The 17,529-nt window shown below is 42.6% G+C and overlaps 3 protein-coding genes across 4 annotated transcripts in view; 2 read left to right on the forward strand and 1 right to left on the reverse strand.

The window, feature by feature from the left end:
* The first annotated feature begins 354 nt into the window (after positions 1-354).
* LOC124314679 (alpha-1,2-mannosyltransferase ALG9-like) lies at positions 355-3,227 on the forward strand. The gene is made up of 13 exons (XM_046779965.1): positions 355-561; positions 644-800; positions 865-1,070; positions 1,140-1,253; positions 1,325-1,435; positions 1,513-1,600; positions 1,676-1,978; positions 2,037-2,069; positions 2,137-2,287; positions 2,366-2,501; positions 2,572-2,701; positions 2,759-2,886; positions 2,962-3,227. Exons 1-13 carry the CDS (start codon positions 461-463, stop codon positions 3,083-3,085), a joined length of 1,782 nt encoding a protein of 593 aa, XP_046635921.1. The 5' UTR covers positions 355-460; the 3' UTR covers positions 3,086-3,227.
* Positions 3,086-17,529, reverse strand: part of LOC124314640 (cyclic nucleotide-gated olfactory channel-like) — a 59,380-nt gene continuing 44,936 nt past the window's right edge. The window contains exons 3-11 of one of the 2 annotated variants that reach the window (XR_006911284.1): positions 15,266-16,639; positions 11,016-11,156; positions 9,750-9,902; positions 9,485-9,622; positions 9,209-9,376; positions 8,700-8,832; positions 8,397-8,566; positions 3,700-4,173; positions 3,086-3,631 (exon numbers count right to left, since the gene is read on the reverse strand). Coding sequence is in view for 1 of the 2 variants with exons in the window: in XM_046779894.1 (XP_046635850.1) it covers positions 3,881-4,173; positions 8,397-8,566; positions 8,700-8,832; positions 9,209-9,376; positions 9,485-9,622; positions 9,750-9,902; positions 11,016-11,156; positions 15,266-16,639 (2,570 nt within the window). In the remaining variant the exon portion in view is untranslated. Of the gene's footprint in view, positions 4,174-8,396; positions 8,567-8,699; positions 8,833-9,208; positions 9,377-9,484; positions 9,623-9,749; positions 9,903-11,015; positions 11,157-15,265; positions 16,640-17,529 lie in introns of both variants that reach the window. The other variant, XM_046779894.1, reaches the window with a different exon arrangement.
* Positions 13,764-14,655, forward strand: LOC124314834. Its single transcript, XM_046780223.1, has 2 exons — positions 13,764-13,918; positions 13,995-14,655. Exons 1-2 carry the CDS (start codon positions 13,907-13,909, stop codon positions 14,511-14,513), a joined length of 531 nt encoding a protein of 176 aa, XP_046636179.1. The 5' UTR covers positions 13,764-13,906; the 3' UTR covers positions 14,514-14,655.

Raw genomic sequence — 17,529 nt, forward strand, 5'->3', positions numbered from 1 at the left:
CCCTAACCACAACAACATGACTAAACATAGACATAAAAATACATAAATTACTTCGATCTACTCTTTGAGCTAACTTTAAGTTTTTTAATCACCTCTGCTCAATGAGACATGAGTCAATGAGACAAAACAATTACGTATGACGAATTGACGAATGACTCACTAAGTAAAAACTAAGAAGTAAGAATCAATCCAAAACCAAAGTCGCATTATAGACATTATAGATCATTTAACTTTATGTTCGCTTGACTTGAATGGCCCAAGAACATCATGAACCAATCTCGCCATCTGTTGAAAAACACCGACACTAATCCTCCTCCTAAAAAAAAACCCTTCAGGCTTCGGCTTCCACTCCAGGGAAGCAGACAGAAAAACAAGTGTCAAATAGTCAAATAAATGAGCTGCTTTTTTTCTTGTGTAAACTAAGCTACAGATTCAAATCTGGGACTTACATATTAACATTATGGGGCCAAAAGCAAGAACGAAATCTATCCAGAATCGAAAATTAAGTGGAAAAAACGAACATTTAACTCGTGAAAAATTGCCTGAAAAAGTTAATGTCAGGTAATGATTACATTATACATTCAAACTCTTTTTCAAAACATAATATGGTTCTCAAAATAAAATAAGGTTGTTTACCTTTTAGGGCTATACAAAAAGGACATAGTACAAACAATGATCTCCATGATGATTGGTCCCCAAATGTTCAAACGGTTTTCAAAGCATTAGCATCTGCACGATTGTGTGCTGCTGTTTGGAACAACATCACAGACTGTGATGAAACCTACAACTATTGGGAACCTGTAAATATATCACTTAAATTCAGACATTTTCCATTTAATATAATCTTTCATATAATATTTCTAGTTACATTACCTGTTGTTTGGCTCTGGATTTCAAACATGGGAATACTCCCCAGTTTATGCCTTACGTTCATACATGTTTCTTCTCATGCATGCCCTTCCAGCTTGGATTTATGGTCTTGTTCTTCATTCTAACCAAGTTCTTGTTTTCTACTTTTTGAGATGGCTTCTAGGCTTTGCTTCAACCACTTCTGAGACTTACTTTTATAAGTATATAACAGATCAATTTTGAACAACTCATGAAGGCTTGAATGCTACTTATTACATAATTTTTTTTAGGGGTGTTGTACAACAGTTTGGACCAAAAGTTGGAAGATTGACTTTTGTATTCCTTTTATTTAGTGCTGGGATGTTTCAATCCTCATCAGCATTTCTCCCATCCACATTTTCCATGTAGTTCTTTAACAATAACCATTGCTTAATTAAGTAAATAAAGTTAATGAAATTTGTTTAACTTTTTTCAGGTATATGTGTCTCATCTCAATGGGAGCATGGTTTCAAGGAAACTGTATTTTGGCGATTCTAACTACAGCAATTTCTGCATTTTTGAGTTGGCCGTTTGCTGGTATTATTGGGTAACAACAATAATCGCAACAGTCCTTCCCACTCTCGCCTGCTAATATTCCAACGAATATTTTGCGTTTTGTTCCAGAATTGGTATCGCAGTGGACGTTTTAATCCTCAAAAAGAGATGGCGAATGTTTATCGGTTGGTGCATTACATCGGTTCTCATCGTTTTGGTATGCTCGTTCATAATTATCTTATCGCATTATTACAATCATAATTAATCTTAATTCGTATTTGTGTGCTTATAGGTTCCTATAATTCTAGTCGATTCCTACTATTATGGGCGATTGGTGGTTGCGCCCTTCAATATAGTTTTGTACAACATATTTTCTAACCATGGGCCTGACTTGTACGGGACATCTCCATTGAGTTTTTATTTTCTCAATGGGTTTCTTAATTTCAATTTCATATTCCCATTGGGGCTTATTGCCCTTCCCACCATTTTGATTACGAGAAAACTGAATCCCATCAGAAATCAGTCTATCCCACTTTGGTTAGCACTCTTGCCCCTTTACATTTGGATCCTCATATTCTTCACTCAGCCTCACAAGGTTGGATAAGCATTGACTGTTAGATTCCTCAATTTTACTTAATTATTCGTCTTTACAGGAGGAGAGATTCTTGTACCCGATCTACCCGTTGGTAAAGCCTTAAATACTGTTCGCCGCATTCAAATTTTGTTTGTAGTAAGATTGAACCTCTTTTATAGTTTGGCCTTGCAGCAGCTTTCACTTGGACTTGTTTTGAATCCTGTGTTAGAGCTTTGAAGCTACCAGAAAAGTTCACTCAGTATTTGACATTAGCATTGATAGTTTCATCATCCGGCATCTCTGTCAGCCGTGTTATCGGCCAATATAGAGGTTTGTAATCCTAAACTTTACGATTTAGCAGATTCAATTAAACGAAACATCACCTTTATTTTTCCGTTTGGATGATAGGATACCATGCTCCAATGGACGTTTTTCTAGAGTTGAACCGTTTGTCGTGGGAAAACGAGGGAGACTCAATGAAATATAACATCTGCGTGGGTAAGGAATGGCATCGGTACCCTTCAAGTTTCTTTCTTCCAAACAAGTGGGTCCATAACTAAAGAATCGTTGAAAACTGTTGGAATAAGTTGCACTACAATGTTTTTCTTTTTCAGCATGAAGCTGCTTTTCATAGCATCTGAATTTCGTGGTCAATTGCCACGTCCGTTCGATCCGGCACCCAACGGAACTTGGTCGATACCGCCGTACATGAATGATCTCAATAAAGAAGAGGAAACACGATACGTAAATGTCTTGCAAAATTTACTGTGTGTTTTGTGATAACCCTTTTGGTTATTTTAGGCAGCGTTAAAGGATTGTGATTATATAGTGGATTTGGAAACTGGTGTAACGACCGAACACGAACCACAATACAGCCAAATGACAGAATGGGAGACTATTTTTCAAGTCGATTTCCTTGACAATGCTGGGTAAATTAGAGGAAGTTTGCAACAAATTTAGTTTGACATTGATAATTTTATCCACCTTACGACTCGTCCATTTAGATCGCCTCAACTTTTGAGAGCTTTCTACATTCCGTGGTTTAGTGAGACTTACTGCAAGAAGATTCCTTACGTGCTGCTGAAAAGGAAGCCCAGCTCTAATAATAAGAAGAAACGGCAGCGTTAGTAACATTATCCAACGGGCTTGTATTCTGTTGTTTTCTCATCATTGTTTTCGTGGTTTGTTTTAAATGGAGTGAAACAGTGACAATGGAACTTTCAAATAGAATTAAAAGGTCTGGTGAGATTAAAACAATCTTGAATGCATACTGTACAGTGTAAATTCATTCTCGACGATTGGCGCTACGTATTGACAGCGGTGGATGGATACCGGTGGTATCGTAACAATGTTTTTTCGAATCAAATTTTTTAGCTGAAAGATCTATTGAAGATAGAGGAAAGAGTGAGGCTATGAATGGCAGACTAGGAGTCAAACAGGGACAGTGTGTATAGTAAAAAGCAAGAAGAAAATCTAACGTAACGGTTCGGGAAATATAGCATGAATACGGAGGAGGAATCTTACGTGGCCAGGAGAAACTGAATCAAACGCAACAAAACCGAAGGGGGCGGGTCCATCACGGCAAGGAGATCATAGTCGCACACAAACGATCATTGCGGACAACCCCGGCTGCTGACTGTTGCTGGCTGGTGATATAGTGGCGGCTATTGTGCACTGAGAACAAAACAACAATCCTTGAAGTAATAACATTTTTGGAATTTCGGCGTCACTTTAACACACACTTTATAGAGATCATCAACGAAGAGGAAAATTTCTTTGCAGTTTCAATGAATGTTTGTCATATCTTTTCTGTTCGCATTTGTACACAAGCAAAACAACGAAAAGAGCACAATGGAGCATTGCAACACTTCTATTTAATTGTCACAGCTCACGCAAGTGTAAGACTCGATTGATGGAACTCCATTAAATAGCCGATTCGAAATTGCGTTCGTTGTCATCGGTGGCACTGTCAGCAGGACTTCCGGCCCCACAGATTTGCATTTCGATTTCGGCCAGGCGATTTTCCACTTCCCATTGCTGTCGGTTGAGTTTTGCACTGAGAGAAGTATTCTCCGACTCGAGCATAAGCAACCTTTCACGTAACCGATTGATCTCGGCCACTAGTGCGTCGGCCGGAGGTAAGGTCTTCAGAACTGATGATGGCTCGGTTACCGCCAAATCTCTAGCCGGAGAAGTACTCCGGCTGCTTACACCTCCTGTTAATTAATACAAAATAACCAAAAGAAAGCGTTAGTTTAAGTGATTCGTGATAGGTGACGGGTTTCTGTTACATCACCAAGAATCAATAATTTTTTGTCATTTCGTTCAAGTAGCTAGTTCCACAAAGGGAATGACACTTGTAATAAACGAAAACGTTAAAGTAGGACCAATTTACATTGCCAGAAGTTGCGTTCAAGTGGGTGCTACTTCGCCGAGAACTAGGAGACGAAAACAGCCAAAAACGAACACGCAACCCAGTCATACCCACCTGATTCCCCTAATAATAAAACTTTCGATTGTGTGCGTATGTCTGCCGTTCTGACCGACTCCCTTTCGTGTCTCTTGATTGCATTTCAGTGCACAGTCAGCCGACGAATATATCGAGGATCAGATCAAACAAAAGCAGTGCAACAAATCCCGAAATCTTTTGGCGTGTTCTTATACGCTTGCACCATCTTCTCGTAGGAATACATCTGTATGTTTATATGCATACATAGTATACAATCTGAGCAGGATTGGTGCATTATTCATAAGAAGGTTGCGTTGAATACACACACTTGAAAAGGAGAACGAGAGAGATAGTCAACTCTGCTTTCTATCGTTCTATCCGTTTCTCACTGCGTCTGTCGGCTCTAGTTCTTTACGGGTGACGTGAGCCAGCTCCAGTTTCTTTTGCACACTCTTTACTCGTTACGTGATATTTCAACGATAACAACAAACTGGAAGGCAGATATGGGAACCGAGGGAACGACCCTTCCTTTTTTACTTCGCTCCTTTTTTTTACCAAGTTTTATTACGTTTCGAGATAATGAAGAATTGTGCTGCAACACTTGACAAAGTATAAGCCATGGCGGAATGAATGATTAAAACAGAAAAAAGTTGTAGGAACGATTTCCATTACTGCCCTACGCGGTAATGCACTAATACTGGTAATTGAGTTAGAATTTAGTTTGAAATCAACATTAGCCCTTTGCGTATAAGTGCATTCGCGGGTTTTCTCATCTTTTTCTTGGAAACAGTAAGAGTATATAAGGACGCGTCAAAACCGCCTCTGAGCGACAACTATTGATGGTGTCTGATTCTCTCGGTTTTCCTGAGTGGTCGACCATCTGCTGGTTGTCGGACTGTCGTGAATGCGGGCAAAGAATTTGATTAGACGCCATATATATCGTCAACTTGCAGGTCTTGCTAGAAGATTGGCGTCTTGGCGCCCATCGACCATCGTAGACAGCCGTATTACTCTGTACTGCAGCCCCTGGTCCTTTTAAGCTATAAAATGTCGTCCATCTAGTATATCAAGGCGTCGGCCGTCTCATTTTTCATCCTCAACTTGACGCGTAAGTGGAATCGGTGACTCCTTCGTATCCACTCAACTTTGTCCTTCTTCAACACGATCCCAGGTTCCTATTAGCGTTTGTCTCCCGTGAAGTTTCATCCTACGAGACTTGAAAGTTGGTTGCCTTTTGTTTTTATCGTTACAGCGGCGCAGGCCCTACATACAGTACCACTTACGAAAGCGTGAGATGAACGAATTCTACCATCTAAATACCCCAATATACACAACACTCGTGTAATTGGTGCGCTTGGTCCATTTCTTTCGTCTGTTGCCAGAAAAAGGGAAAAATATAGACTCTAGAACAATAAAAGAAAAGGCCTGCCACTGGGGAAATCTAACAGAGAGGCTTTTCAGTTTGGCTGCTTCATTTTGTGTTGCCATTTGCGCATCCCTGGTTCCTCATTAGACAATCCATTTCCACTCTTGTACGCATAGCACAGTAGTTTGCCAAGAAGCACCAGAGCAATATGCCAGCTCCATATGTCATTATTTAACATGTAGAATAACAGTAGAATATCTCTTAAATATAACGAGACAGATTATGTTTCCCACAAGACTGAGTCCATCCGATTGACCGCGTTCGTTCTCGTCAACCCAGAAACTTGAAAAAACAAAAACTGCACACTTTCGGACTTGTTAATAATCACTGGGAACCAACACTAGATGTGCGAATCTTTTCCAGGTTTGAAAATCGCCCAGGGATTTGATGTTTTTCCTTGTAAACTTGCACTTTTTACATTCCCCAAAGTACTATGGTCGACACTAGCCCACGCAGACTGCAATAGTAGCACACAAAGCAAATGAAAGGAAGTAGAGCGAACGAAAGGAGAAATGTGTCTAGTTCTCGACTTGTACGAGTTTTGATTATGCATTCCAGTCGAGTAACGTTGGTTGCACGGTTCGCTTGGAATCAGTCTGACGAGTATGTACATACAGAGCTGCTACCTCGAACTTTTCCCAGTCCCAAGTGGCCTTACGTGGTGGACATGCCCTATTACAATTCCAGACTTTAGTCGACAGGGAGGAGGTTGCAACTTTCCCGTAAAGCACAGAATAAGCCCAAACAGTTCCGAAAATGATGGGGTCTGACGTTTTCAAATGTCTATACATAGCACGAAAAAGCTGCCTACTTTTTGGATCAAAATAAGAACATTTACCATTCCGCGATGGTTGGAGGCAAAATAAAAAAACAAAAACAACTCGCCCCATTTCCTATAATACCTAGCTGTCTTTGTTTTCCTCCTCTTGTAACATCGACAATCCTCTCGAGCCTCGAGGTCTCAAACGATGATAGCCTTTTGCTTGAGTTTGTTGTCTATTTGTTCGACATTAGAAAAGAAACATTTGAAAAAAAAAGTTCTGCCAAGTTTGATTTGAGTTGAATTTGTGGACCAGTTAAGTTGTTCATTCCACAGCAGCGACTTTAAAAGTTATTCACGAAGTTTAACACAGACTATTTGTAGCCTTCACTTTCAGTCTACCTACTACGTATTAGACGGAGGCGTACATACTCTGCAACTCAAAGGGAAGAAACCTTCAATTTCTAAGGGAATTACAATCATCCAACGTATTCTGACGTAGATGTCTCTCTGTCACTCCGCGTTTGCTCCAGCTCTAATCGCATAAAAGACAGATGCCACGATATCAAACATACATGTCGACGGCCTGCCGACATTCCGGTAGCGCCAGGACACTCTTGGGACCGGAATCGGGGCCAGTGCGTACCACTGCATTGCAACGGTATTGCGGCAAAGAGATGCCTTCGAATTGGGAAGTAGATAAAAAAGCTGCTCCCGTGCTTCTGTTATTGCTCTATGACGTCAATTGAATTTAGTCGATTGGAAGGTTCCCAGAAATAAAGAATGTGAGATGAGCTTTCGCGAGAGCAAAGCTGTACAGCAACTATAGTGCGGTATAAGCCTTAACACGGACAAATAAAGGAGATGCACTTGAACATTTTTGTTTTAAGCTTTTCTCCAACGAGGGCATTAGCAGGACTGAAACTATTCGATGGGATTCGATGGTGATAAACCTAAACGATTGGCTTTACGAAGAAACCTCACCGCAAATACAAGTTTAATACAAATACAGCTTAAGTTGCACGCGCACTTAAGGTCTCTCCTAAGATCGAAATCACGAAAATATTTAAAAGTTAAATGCAGCAAAGAGCATTTTCTGTTGTTAAATCAATAAGATAATCGTATCCTCTTGTGTTTACCACCCGTATTGTGTCGTTTTAGATCGCTGTAATTGTCCAGTGTCCAACGTCTCGGCTTAAATTTTTCCCAGTACATTTTGCACACCTAGCAACGGTGGACTCGCAGCTAGCTCATCTCCCTGACGCCATTTCCCATTGGCCATTTTCCATTATTAAGTGTGAATCCTTCCATACTGTACAGCGAAGCTACACTTTCAACAGAAAACCTACGCAGCATCAGAGCACGTATACTGGTTGACGCTGACAAATAAACAAACGGGATGTGTAGGCAGACGGAATGAGCAATGGTAGTTGGATGGAAGTTCACTCTTCCATTTAGACCCTGTAAATGATGGATGATGGCGCTCCCTGGCAAAAGTTTAGAGTGGGATCTATACATTCAGCTGTAAACATAGCAACTGACGATCATTGAATAACGCCAGGTAGAACTTTCAAAGCCATCATTTTTAAAAAACCATAATTTGCTTTTTCCTTTATTGCGTTTTGGCGCGTACGTGCGAAGCGTCTCTCAACCCAACTGTGGGTGGCAGGTGTACGTACTGTGCATGCACATAAATATGCAAAATGACATGTGGCGATACTTCAGCTATAGAACTAAACTTTGAAACTTGGTACAAGTAGCTAGCTAGCGTAAAGGAGTACTGACATTCGGATTGGGGTCTTACCTGACGCTAAAAATATTGACGGCGTCAACAGGCCACCAGACGATGGATCGCCAAAGAATTGAGGAGTTAGAAGCGGCTGTTGTTGCAGTGTAGAACTCCTTCTGCTCGTTCGGAAGCTGCAACGACTCTCTACGCCAGCGCCGGTCGATGAAGAGGACCCACCGCTCGATCTGTACATCACGTAAACGTGAAACATAATTATTTTAATTGTAGGGACTGGAGTGTCGTATATAAAATCTGACAAGAAATTACTGGATACAACTGCAGTAACATGCAGCGTTACCCGCTCTGTTTGATAAATACCTGAAGATGTTGGCTGAATCGTTATTGGACGGCAAATGAAGAGGTTGTGTGTTGGGTAGCTCCATCCTCTCTAGGGGAATACGTCCACTGGACTCGACGAGACCGGGCGTCGAATGACTCCGTCCAAGGGCAGCTGTTGGGTGACGACATTAAATTCAACATGATCATTATCGACGTTCAAATAAATATAACGACGACAATAAATGTTATTTTCGCGCGCTCGCTCCTCCACGTTCTTATTATTATCGTGTGACGCAGCGACCTCGTTATTTTCGACTGATGATCTCTCGCTAGATGCTGGTCGTTCATAACCCATCAAGCACTGTATATAGATTTATTTATAGCTCGTTCGTTTGTAATCACCCTTTAGGAGCCTACGTGATCGCTTACACGGCGTATGATCCCATACGTATTGATCTGTTGCGCCGGGCGACCAGGCGACCGTTTCGTCTCCTTTATTTTTACTTGATATTTAGACAGAAAGAGGAGAGCTTAGACGGTAAGAATACCTTTTTCGAGTGGAGCTTTTTTGTACTTTTCCAATCGCTTGACAGCGATGGCTTCTAGTCGAACTCTGGCTGCCGGATACTCTTTAAGAACATCCCACATATCCTTCTTGGAGAGCACAAACAAGTCGCTATAGCCCACCGAACGGACTGAAGCTGTTCTCCGGTTGCCTAGGATAAATGGAACAAGTTATTGATCAATTTCTCGGCTCCAATTCAAAATTAGAGGCAACAAGGCTGTTGGCTATATATCGAGGCTTTGATTGGCTCCGTACACACCTGCTGTCCCCATGTTGAGAATACTGATCTCTCCGAAGTAAGAGCCAGCTTTCAGGGTAGCCAAAACAGTTCGTCCATTGTCAGCTACCACCTGAAGTCTCCCACGGTTGACAATGTACATTTCTTTGCCTACTTCCCCTACAAACAAACAAATCATTTTGAATTAGATTTTTTTTAAACATAGCTATATTTCAGAAACAAAAACTAACAAATAATCGATGTGATCCAATCGAACAGAGCCTTGCATACTAAATGAATGTTGTACCTTTCCGACAGATGTAATCGCCCGGTGAAAAGAGGACAGGTCTCAATCGGAGAACGAGCTCGCACAGGAAGCCGGCTTCAGTGTTCTGGAAGATCTCCACCCGCTTCAGTGTGTCCAGATGAACGTGAATGGCAATCTCCGCTTTGAGTTTGTCTGTATCGCAGCATCCGAACAGAGGAAAGAGACCCGAAAATGATATTTCATCCTTATTCCTTACAGATGTCACATCAAAACATGCTTGCCTAAAAAAGTATTAGGCTACGCTTTTTCACAATTCCCTTTTCTTTTTGGAATTTAAGTTAACTTTACATTTATTTGAATCAGCCGACCAGAGGGAAAAGGGTAGTTGGAGAAATAATGTAAGTGTTACCCTGTAGCAATATCAAAGTTTAATACTTGAGCTAGAAAATTTGATTATTTGAGCTCCCGGGAAAAAAAATGAAATCTGATTGTGACGTGCTGTAAAATAAGACCCGAACATTCGAGGAAATAACTGCATATAAATTACGTAAGGAGAGGAAGGGAAATCCATTTTTACTCTGTTCATGGGAATGCTATGCAAAACTCTGCCCCTTTGCCATATTTTTAGTATAGCGACTTCCCTGCGGTCTCTATGTACTGGTACTCTTTCTGACACTATAATATATATAAGTTGCTGCAGGGCTTGTGATCGGAATCAGAGCTTTCCTGTATCGCTTCCATTTCCTACGCCTATGTATACTATTAGGCCCATATACATAGACTCGTGATATAGCAGCCTTTTCCCGCCTGGGCTGCAAAATCTATTACCGCTTTTCTTCAAAGAGCCTATATACAACCGCCTGCAGTTGGGCTGAATCGTGTCATTATTCAAAACAGGGCCTCCTATTGCATTTTACACACCAGCGAATCTGGCGGGCATCACGTATGCATCTGTGAATGTGCAACTGTGCCGCCTTCAAATTTTAAAATTCGTTTCACCAAAAGTGACATTTGAAATTTTCATTTTCTACAATGCTTTCCTGTATATAGCTTCACTTGGGCCTAAGTCTATTATTGGAAAAGTGTCAAAACTTTATTTACCCTACAAAGTCTTCTATCCTTATTATGCAAATAAATTGAATTCAACTCCTTCCTTCAACATGTCAAATTTCCTTACCAAATTTCATCCAAACTGAAAGTTGCAACTTGTGTCCGGTAGAGTCAAGATGTGCGTGCTAGTACACAGCAATTCACGCTGAACTTGCGTCAAACAACCAAGTCAAACAAAAGGTGAGGTCAACGTACCTGGTAACCCGCCAACGGATTTCTCCTCGTCCGAGCTCTTTTGTGTGAACCACAAGTAGTCGAACCACTTGATGACTTTGACTTGCAAGTGTCGCGGCACTCGTCTCATCCGCATGTACGTCTTCACCGCGTCCAGTTTGGCTGTTGATTGAATAAACAAAAACCAGAAACAAAAAGTTAATTACATCAGCGGAATGAATCTCAAGAAAAACATTGGACATTTTAATGAGCGTTGTGTTTAGCACACCCACGCGCTATCGTATTACAGATATTACTCTCAAGAAACCAGAGGTCATCCACTGTAGTGGCGACAAGCCTTTTTCTTCGCCGGCGACAATGGAGAGAAGAAGAAAAAAAGTACTCGAACAGGATATCATAAGCAGTCAAAGTGCTCTCTGCCCTTTAGACTTCAGATTCTGCAAGGCTCATTGACTTGAGTCGAGAGGCGCAAACGAGAAAGAAAAAAAGCAAAATAGACCGAGAGTGCTGCAAACGGCCTGGCTGATGTATTAGAATGTCATTCGACCGCGGACTATTAATTATCGCAGAGGCTGTTTTGGATCATTGAGTGCGAGGCATTATAACCAGGGTCACAAGGGATAATTGGTATTTCTTGCAAAAAAAAAGTATTTGCAGAGAGATGTAGGGGGAAAGACTACAGATTAGAAGATGAGCAAGTCGCAGCTTACAACACAGTAATTATTATTTTAATTACGTAATTTCCTCATACTCTCTCTGTGTCACATAGACCTGTTTCTTTTGGAGCTGGGGGGCAAATCAATAATCGTTCGACTACACTCCCGACAACAAAGTTCCTGTATGTGAGTGATTGTAATGGCCTTGCTGCATTAACCAGTAGACCATTCATTTATTATGTGATATGATGCCCTGTGTGGGTGTGTATAATAAATGCTTATTATGTGTATGATTTTTCCGTCATAGAATTCGTTATGGAGCACGGAATATTCGACAAGGGAGCCTATACGTGTAGCAGTGGGTAAAGGTGCAATAATTTTATTTCGTATAGAGAGAGAACGGAGTTCAATGGGCGTTTCTAACTTATCGAATAATAAGCGTCACTCCACTTTTATTTCGGTACACCGCTCACGTATGTATACACAAGTCTGCGATCCATCGCTTATTCCCTCTCCAACACGTCCTGAGCAAACCAATTTTCGGAGGGGGGACGTTAGACACGCTATACGAGACGAGCTGTAGTTTTACCAAGCTACATTTTCATTAAAGTAAAAGAGCGCGAGAGAGAGAGCCGTTAACAAAGTTGCCACTTTCAGTATTCTATGGCGCATATCCCCATCATATAAAAAGAGGAAGCGGCTCAATAACGTTGTGGATGGAATGAGTAACGACCGATGGAAAGAGCTGCTGGGGAGCCGCCACAGCGACAAAGAAATGGTTCAAGATAGTTTTTCATCATATTGCTACTATAGGCTGCACGCGGACGCGAGTAAGTTGGGGAAATAGGAACCACTAGATCCTGCACCATCGCGTATCAAAAGTGAAGCGCTGGTAAAAGATCAATGAGCTATATGTAGGACAAAGGAATAAAGACGTGGCGGATATCAGCATTCTTTTTTTTTTATTTGATCTCATCATCACACAGCCCAAGGATCGCTATATGAGAATGGGCGACATTCCTCATTTTAGATCTGCCGCACTGTATAATACTTGTATTTATCTGTGCCGTTGAACCGAGCAGCAGAGGACGAAGGGGGGATGGAGTGGCACAACGCACAATATTTCTTGCTGATTCTCAACTGTGGCACCGACAATAGGAATTCGCATTTTTCCATAGAACTAGTCCCCGAGCGAATTCGGAATGACAAAAGGAATAAGTATACAGCTGGAGGCGGAGAATTATGCAAGGCCGCGTATTCCCATTCGAAGGTGGTACGTATAATCTTGTTCCGTCTATCTCGCCTTTTATTCTCCCTAGCGTAAGCTGATTTTGGGAACGTTTCGACTATATTTTTTAAACGACAATAAAAAAAAAGAGATAAACGGAAATATTATTCGGATAAGAAAGGAGAATTGACGGCGAGTTGGTTGGTGATAACGAGCGAACCCTGCGGTATTTTGGCTTAATCTGCTGCTGTCATCGAAAACATAACGCGGATACTAGGGACGAAAGAATTCTAGGAAATGTGAGCAACATTCTTTAATATCTGTGTTCGTTCTTTGAGATAAATGTAGTACGCTGGTCTGCCTCTTTATACATACGCCGCCGCAATTTTGTGAATGTTGCAGTCCACTACCGATACATGGTTTTAGGTTACGTCGTACGTGTCCACGAGCACATTCGATTGAATAATCCATGACCAAAAGTATACTGATAAATAAATAGTTTATAGTCTAAATAATATTTTCAGAAACGTTTCAAAAAGTTTTTTTTCCAATCCCAGAAGAAAAGTTTTGATAACGCCACAATCTTAACGGGAGGAAGAAATTGAAGTCTGAGACCTTATGAAAAGTATAAGAAATAAGAAGAAACGCGTAAATAGCTATGATCTACGAGCCGGCTGAAATGTCAAGTGTTTTCATTGTTTGAAAGAATGAGACAATTTAAGGAGACTTAAAGAGGACACCTTATTGGTATTTTGTAAATTTTAAACATGGAGGGAAACGAGTGCGAAGTAACCTTTGGTACTTGCCAAGGTCGGCCAAAAAAGTTCGTAGCATGACAAGCTTCAATCTATCTTATCTTGCTTGAGGTCAAGCAATGGAGCAGTACTCAAAGAACCGTGGAGCAGCCAAAACCGTGCCGCTATCAAACTCGTGTCCATCACAGGATATGTTGGAACGAACATAATAGAGCAGCTTGGCCACATTCGAGTCAGTGTTTTATCTCATTCCAAACTAGGAACATCGCCACCATGAATTTCATCGTACGTATTATTTCTCTTTCAAAATGGTTGTGTCATTTTTTTAATCGGGTGATTATTGGGTCGTCGTTTTGAACAGATTCTTGTCCCTGTCCTTATTTCTGTCGCGATGGCCGCCCCCGTCAGTCCGAATTTGCCAGTAACTACGCTAAAGATGACCGGATCAAGCGAATACATGTACAGTCCGTTTTACTTTTTAACCGCCAAATTGAAGCTGCTGCCAAAAGAAATCATTATGTGCATCATCAAGCCTACAATTTGCGATCATTCGACTCCAACTGGCTATGTCACCCCTGCCTCTGAGGCCAAAGTTCCTTACATCGAGTCCCCCGTCGGCCATTCGCCACATGTTGACTTCTTTGACACGGATCTCGTTGCTTCCAGACTGCACAATGATGTCAACGAAATATCGCCTTTAGAAGTGGTTAATAAACAGAACTCGATTCCCGACGAGTTGACTTCACAGACTAGTTCGGCCAGAGCTAATTCGGAGAATATCGCAGCTCAGCGCGCCAACTTTGAAATTCCAGTCACCGAGAAAGTTCAGCGAGAAAAAGTCAAAGTCCAGTTCAACGTGCCCCAAAACAGAGTTCAATAAGTTCACGTTCACATCCTTATGCTATCGATTTGTGTGTTTCATAACGACGAGTCTAATATTCCCAATTACTCCAACAAAATACCTATTCAACTCTATCCCATTTCTGATGCGTCAATTTTTGTAATAAACTCTTTTCCACGCGCTTCTGTTTCGAATTTTGATTGGCAACTTACGTTTTAATCAAAAGAGCTTTTGAAGACATACGTAAAAGGCGGAATCTTCTGCTGCCTTACTGACTAGAGTAGGCTACTTTTCAGACAAAGCAGTCAAAGACTGCAGTTTTGAGAGCAACGTGCGGCAAATACGTGGGATGATGGAGAGAAAGACTTTCCGTTATTTAATAAGACGACTCATCACTCTCTCATCACTCATCACTGCACAGTTTGTGTTCGAATTCTTGACGAACGCAGCACAAGTCGATTGCTCATTAGTTCTGGATGGTGAGATGTATAAATTGCTCTGCCCCCTCCAACACAAAAGGCGCCGGCGATGCGCTGATGAACGACGGCAGAGCAAGAGAGAAAAAATTAGCGATGCTAGACCGTACCCAACGACAGAGCCATCACCGTATATATTACAAAATATATATATATAGACGACTCTCATCACATGCCAATTGCCAAAGTACCCTGGATCACGGTCCCTCGGGTAATGGTCAGAATCATCGCCGGAGTCCAACCAGTCAACGTCATACACATACAATCGTACATTTCTAGTAGTACATTTCTAGTATAATTTGGGTGCAAACTTACCCTGGAATTCTTTGCGTGCTGCGCTGACGTTTATGACGATATTGGAGACGTGGCCAAGAACGGTGGCGAACAGCATGAGCCCGAAGATGAGCTGGATGATGACGAAGAGCAGCTCGCCCTTGGTGCGAGGCTTGAGGACTCCTCCGGTCGTGGTGAGCGTGAGCGTGCACAGGTAGAAGCTCTGCAGGTATTGGCCGACCCCGTCGTTGGGGTCGGTCGGCTGGCCCATCCAGAGGCCGTACTCGCGGATGAGAGACGGATCGAAACTGTTATTACGCATGACGATGCGATAGAGGCAAGCGTTCCAGTGAAAGATGACTAGGAGATAGTGGACGAGACTGATGGAGCGGAACACATTGGGGTAGTTAGTGTGCCGCTCCGTCCGGTCCATAAACGTCCAGAACCGGTAGATCTTGACGAGCCGGAAGCAACGCAACATGGAATTGAAACCAATGGACAAGTAGAGGAAGTCGAGCGGGAGCAGGCAAAGGCAATCGACGTAGAAAGTTGTCGAGTTCATATAGTGCTGTCGCAATTTGCTGGCGTCCGTTTGCAACACGCCCTCTTCCAGATAGCCCGTCCGGAAGTGAAAGGCAATGTCAAGGACGTAGACCAAATCGCAAAAGTAGTCGAGACACAACCACATCACCAGCGTGTCGCTGGCGATCTCCTGGAAGGCAAAGCGGTAGATGAGCACCCAGAAGTTGTAGAGGAAGGCCAACGAGACCACCATCGACCAATAGTAGCACAAACGGCCGGCCGGATCGAAAACAAACGTCCACTTGCACCCACTCCTCGGTCCGGACGATGAGCCAACGCCATTAGCACCCACTCCAATCGAAGAAAAGTTGTGAGCACCACTGTTGCCACCGAGCTCCAGCTGACGGGCGTCCCAGTTGCGTTCCAGCTTCAACTTGTTCTTGAGATCCCGACGGCGGGCGTCTCGCGATCTCCTCGTTGTCGACGACGCTATCAGTTCCGTGCCCGACGACGACGCATCGTTGGCTTGCAACAACTGTTGTTGTTGCGGCTGTTGCGTCTTGTTGACGCAGGCCGCCGAAAAAGATTCGCGGGAGAAGCGCTTGGTCAGTCCAACGCCGCCGCCGCCGCTGCTCTCCACCGAGCTCGTCCCACCGCCGCTGCTAATTCGACTACTGACTATTTCTAAAAGGGAATGTTTGGAGAAGGAACGGTTCCGGGACAAGGACGGAGGGCCGCCAACGACGGAAGTTGATCCGCTGGCTACCGCAGTGGACGACGCGATCGAACCGCCTCCGGCCGCATACAGTCCACTGGTGCTCGACGCCACTGTGTTGATTCGCGTTCCGGAACCGCTCAGACGATCCTCCATCAATCGCGCTGACGTGATAATACCTTGATTGATCCAAGAGAAATAAATCATTAGTCTAAACGAATTAACCAAACACACACACACAATACGGTCTCAGAATAAACTTTCAAATCACAGACGTAATCACGTTTTCTCATTCCTAAATCGGGTTGGCAGAGATTGAAATGGGTGCCATGAGACAATGACACAGTGCAATTGATCGCCTATTGGGGCCTATACATCTCATGTGCAAAGAGGCTATACATTCCAGTTACAGAAGGGACAAAAGAAAATAAGATCGACAACGATTCCCCATCTGATTTCATCAGTCGCCCAGCACCAAACCTTATGTATTGTATATAGAGTAGAGAGAGAGAGCAAAGTCGTCAACAGCAAAACCCAAAGTCGTGTGCTGTGCGGGAAACTTTTCCATTTCCCCCACACACACCCACCACCATCACTATCGACGTCAAGCCAAGCGAACGTGATGGGATCGTCTGTAAATCATTTCTGGCTCCGGGCGACGATGACGACAACAGCAAATGTATTGCCCGAACCAGCATCGAGACCAATGCTTTTATGCCAAGGTCCCGCGGCCAGGAACCAATCCCCCGACTAAGGATTGACGGTCTCTTTCACTATATAGCAGTTATTTGCATTTATGTACATACAAGTTACAATACTTGTCGTATTTGTTGACAAAAATAACACGGAAAAGCATGTCATGGTGTAGTACAGTTCAGGCTAACGATCTGTGTTGGACTCGTCTTTTCAGCGAGCGTCATCTGGAAAATCAGATTTTCACTGGGAATTGCAGCTAGGGGGGAAGAATGGAGCTAGAAGACAAATCGATGCACTGATCAGAAAGGAAAGTTGCTGGAGGGTGTAATTTCCCCCAGTTTTGTTTCCTGTACAACTTTTTTTTGTTGTTGAA

This window comes from Daphnia pulicaria, chromosome 10, assembly GCF_021234035.1.
Source record: "Daphnia pulicaria isolate SC F1-1A chromosome 10, SC_F0-13Bv2, whole genome shotgun sequence".
Taxonomy (NCBI): domain Eukaryota; kingdom Metazoa; phylum Arthropoda; class Branchiopoda; order Diplostraca; family Daphniidae; genus Daphnia; species Daphnia pulicaria.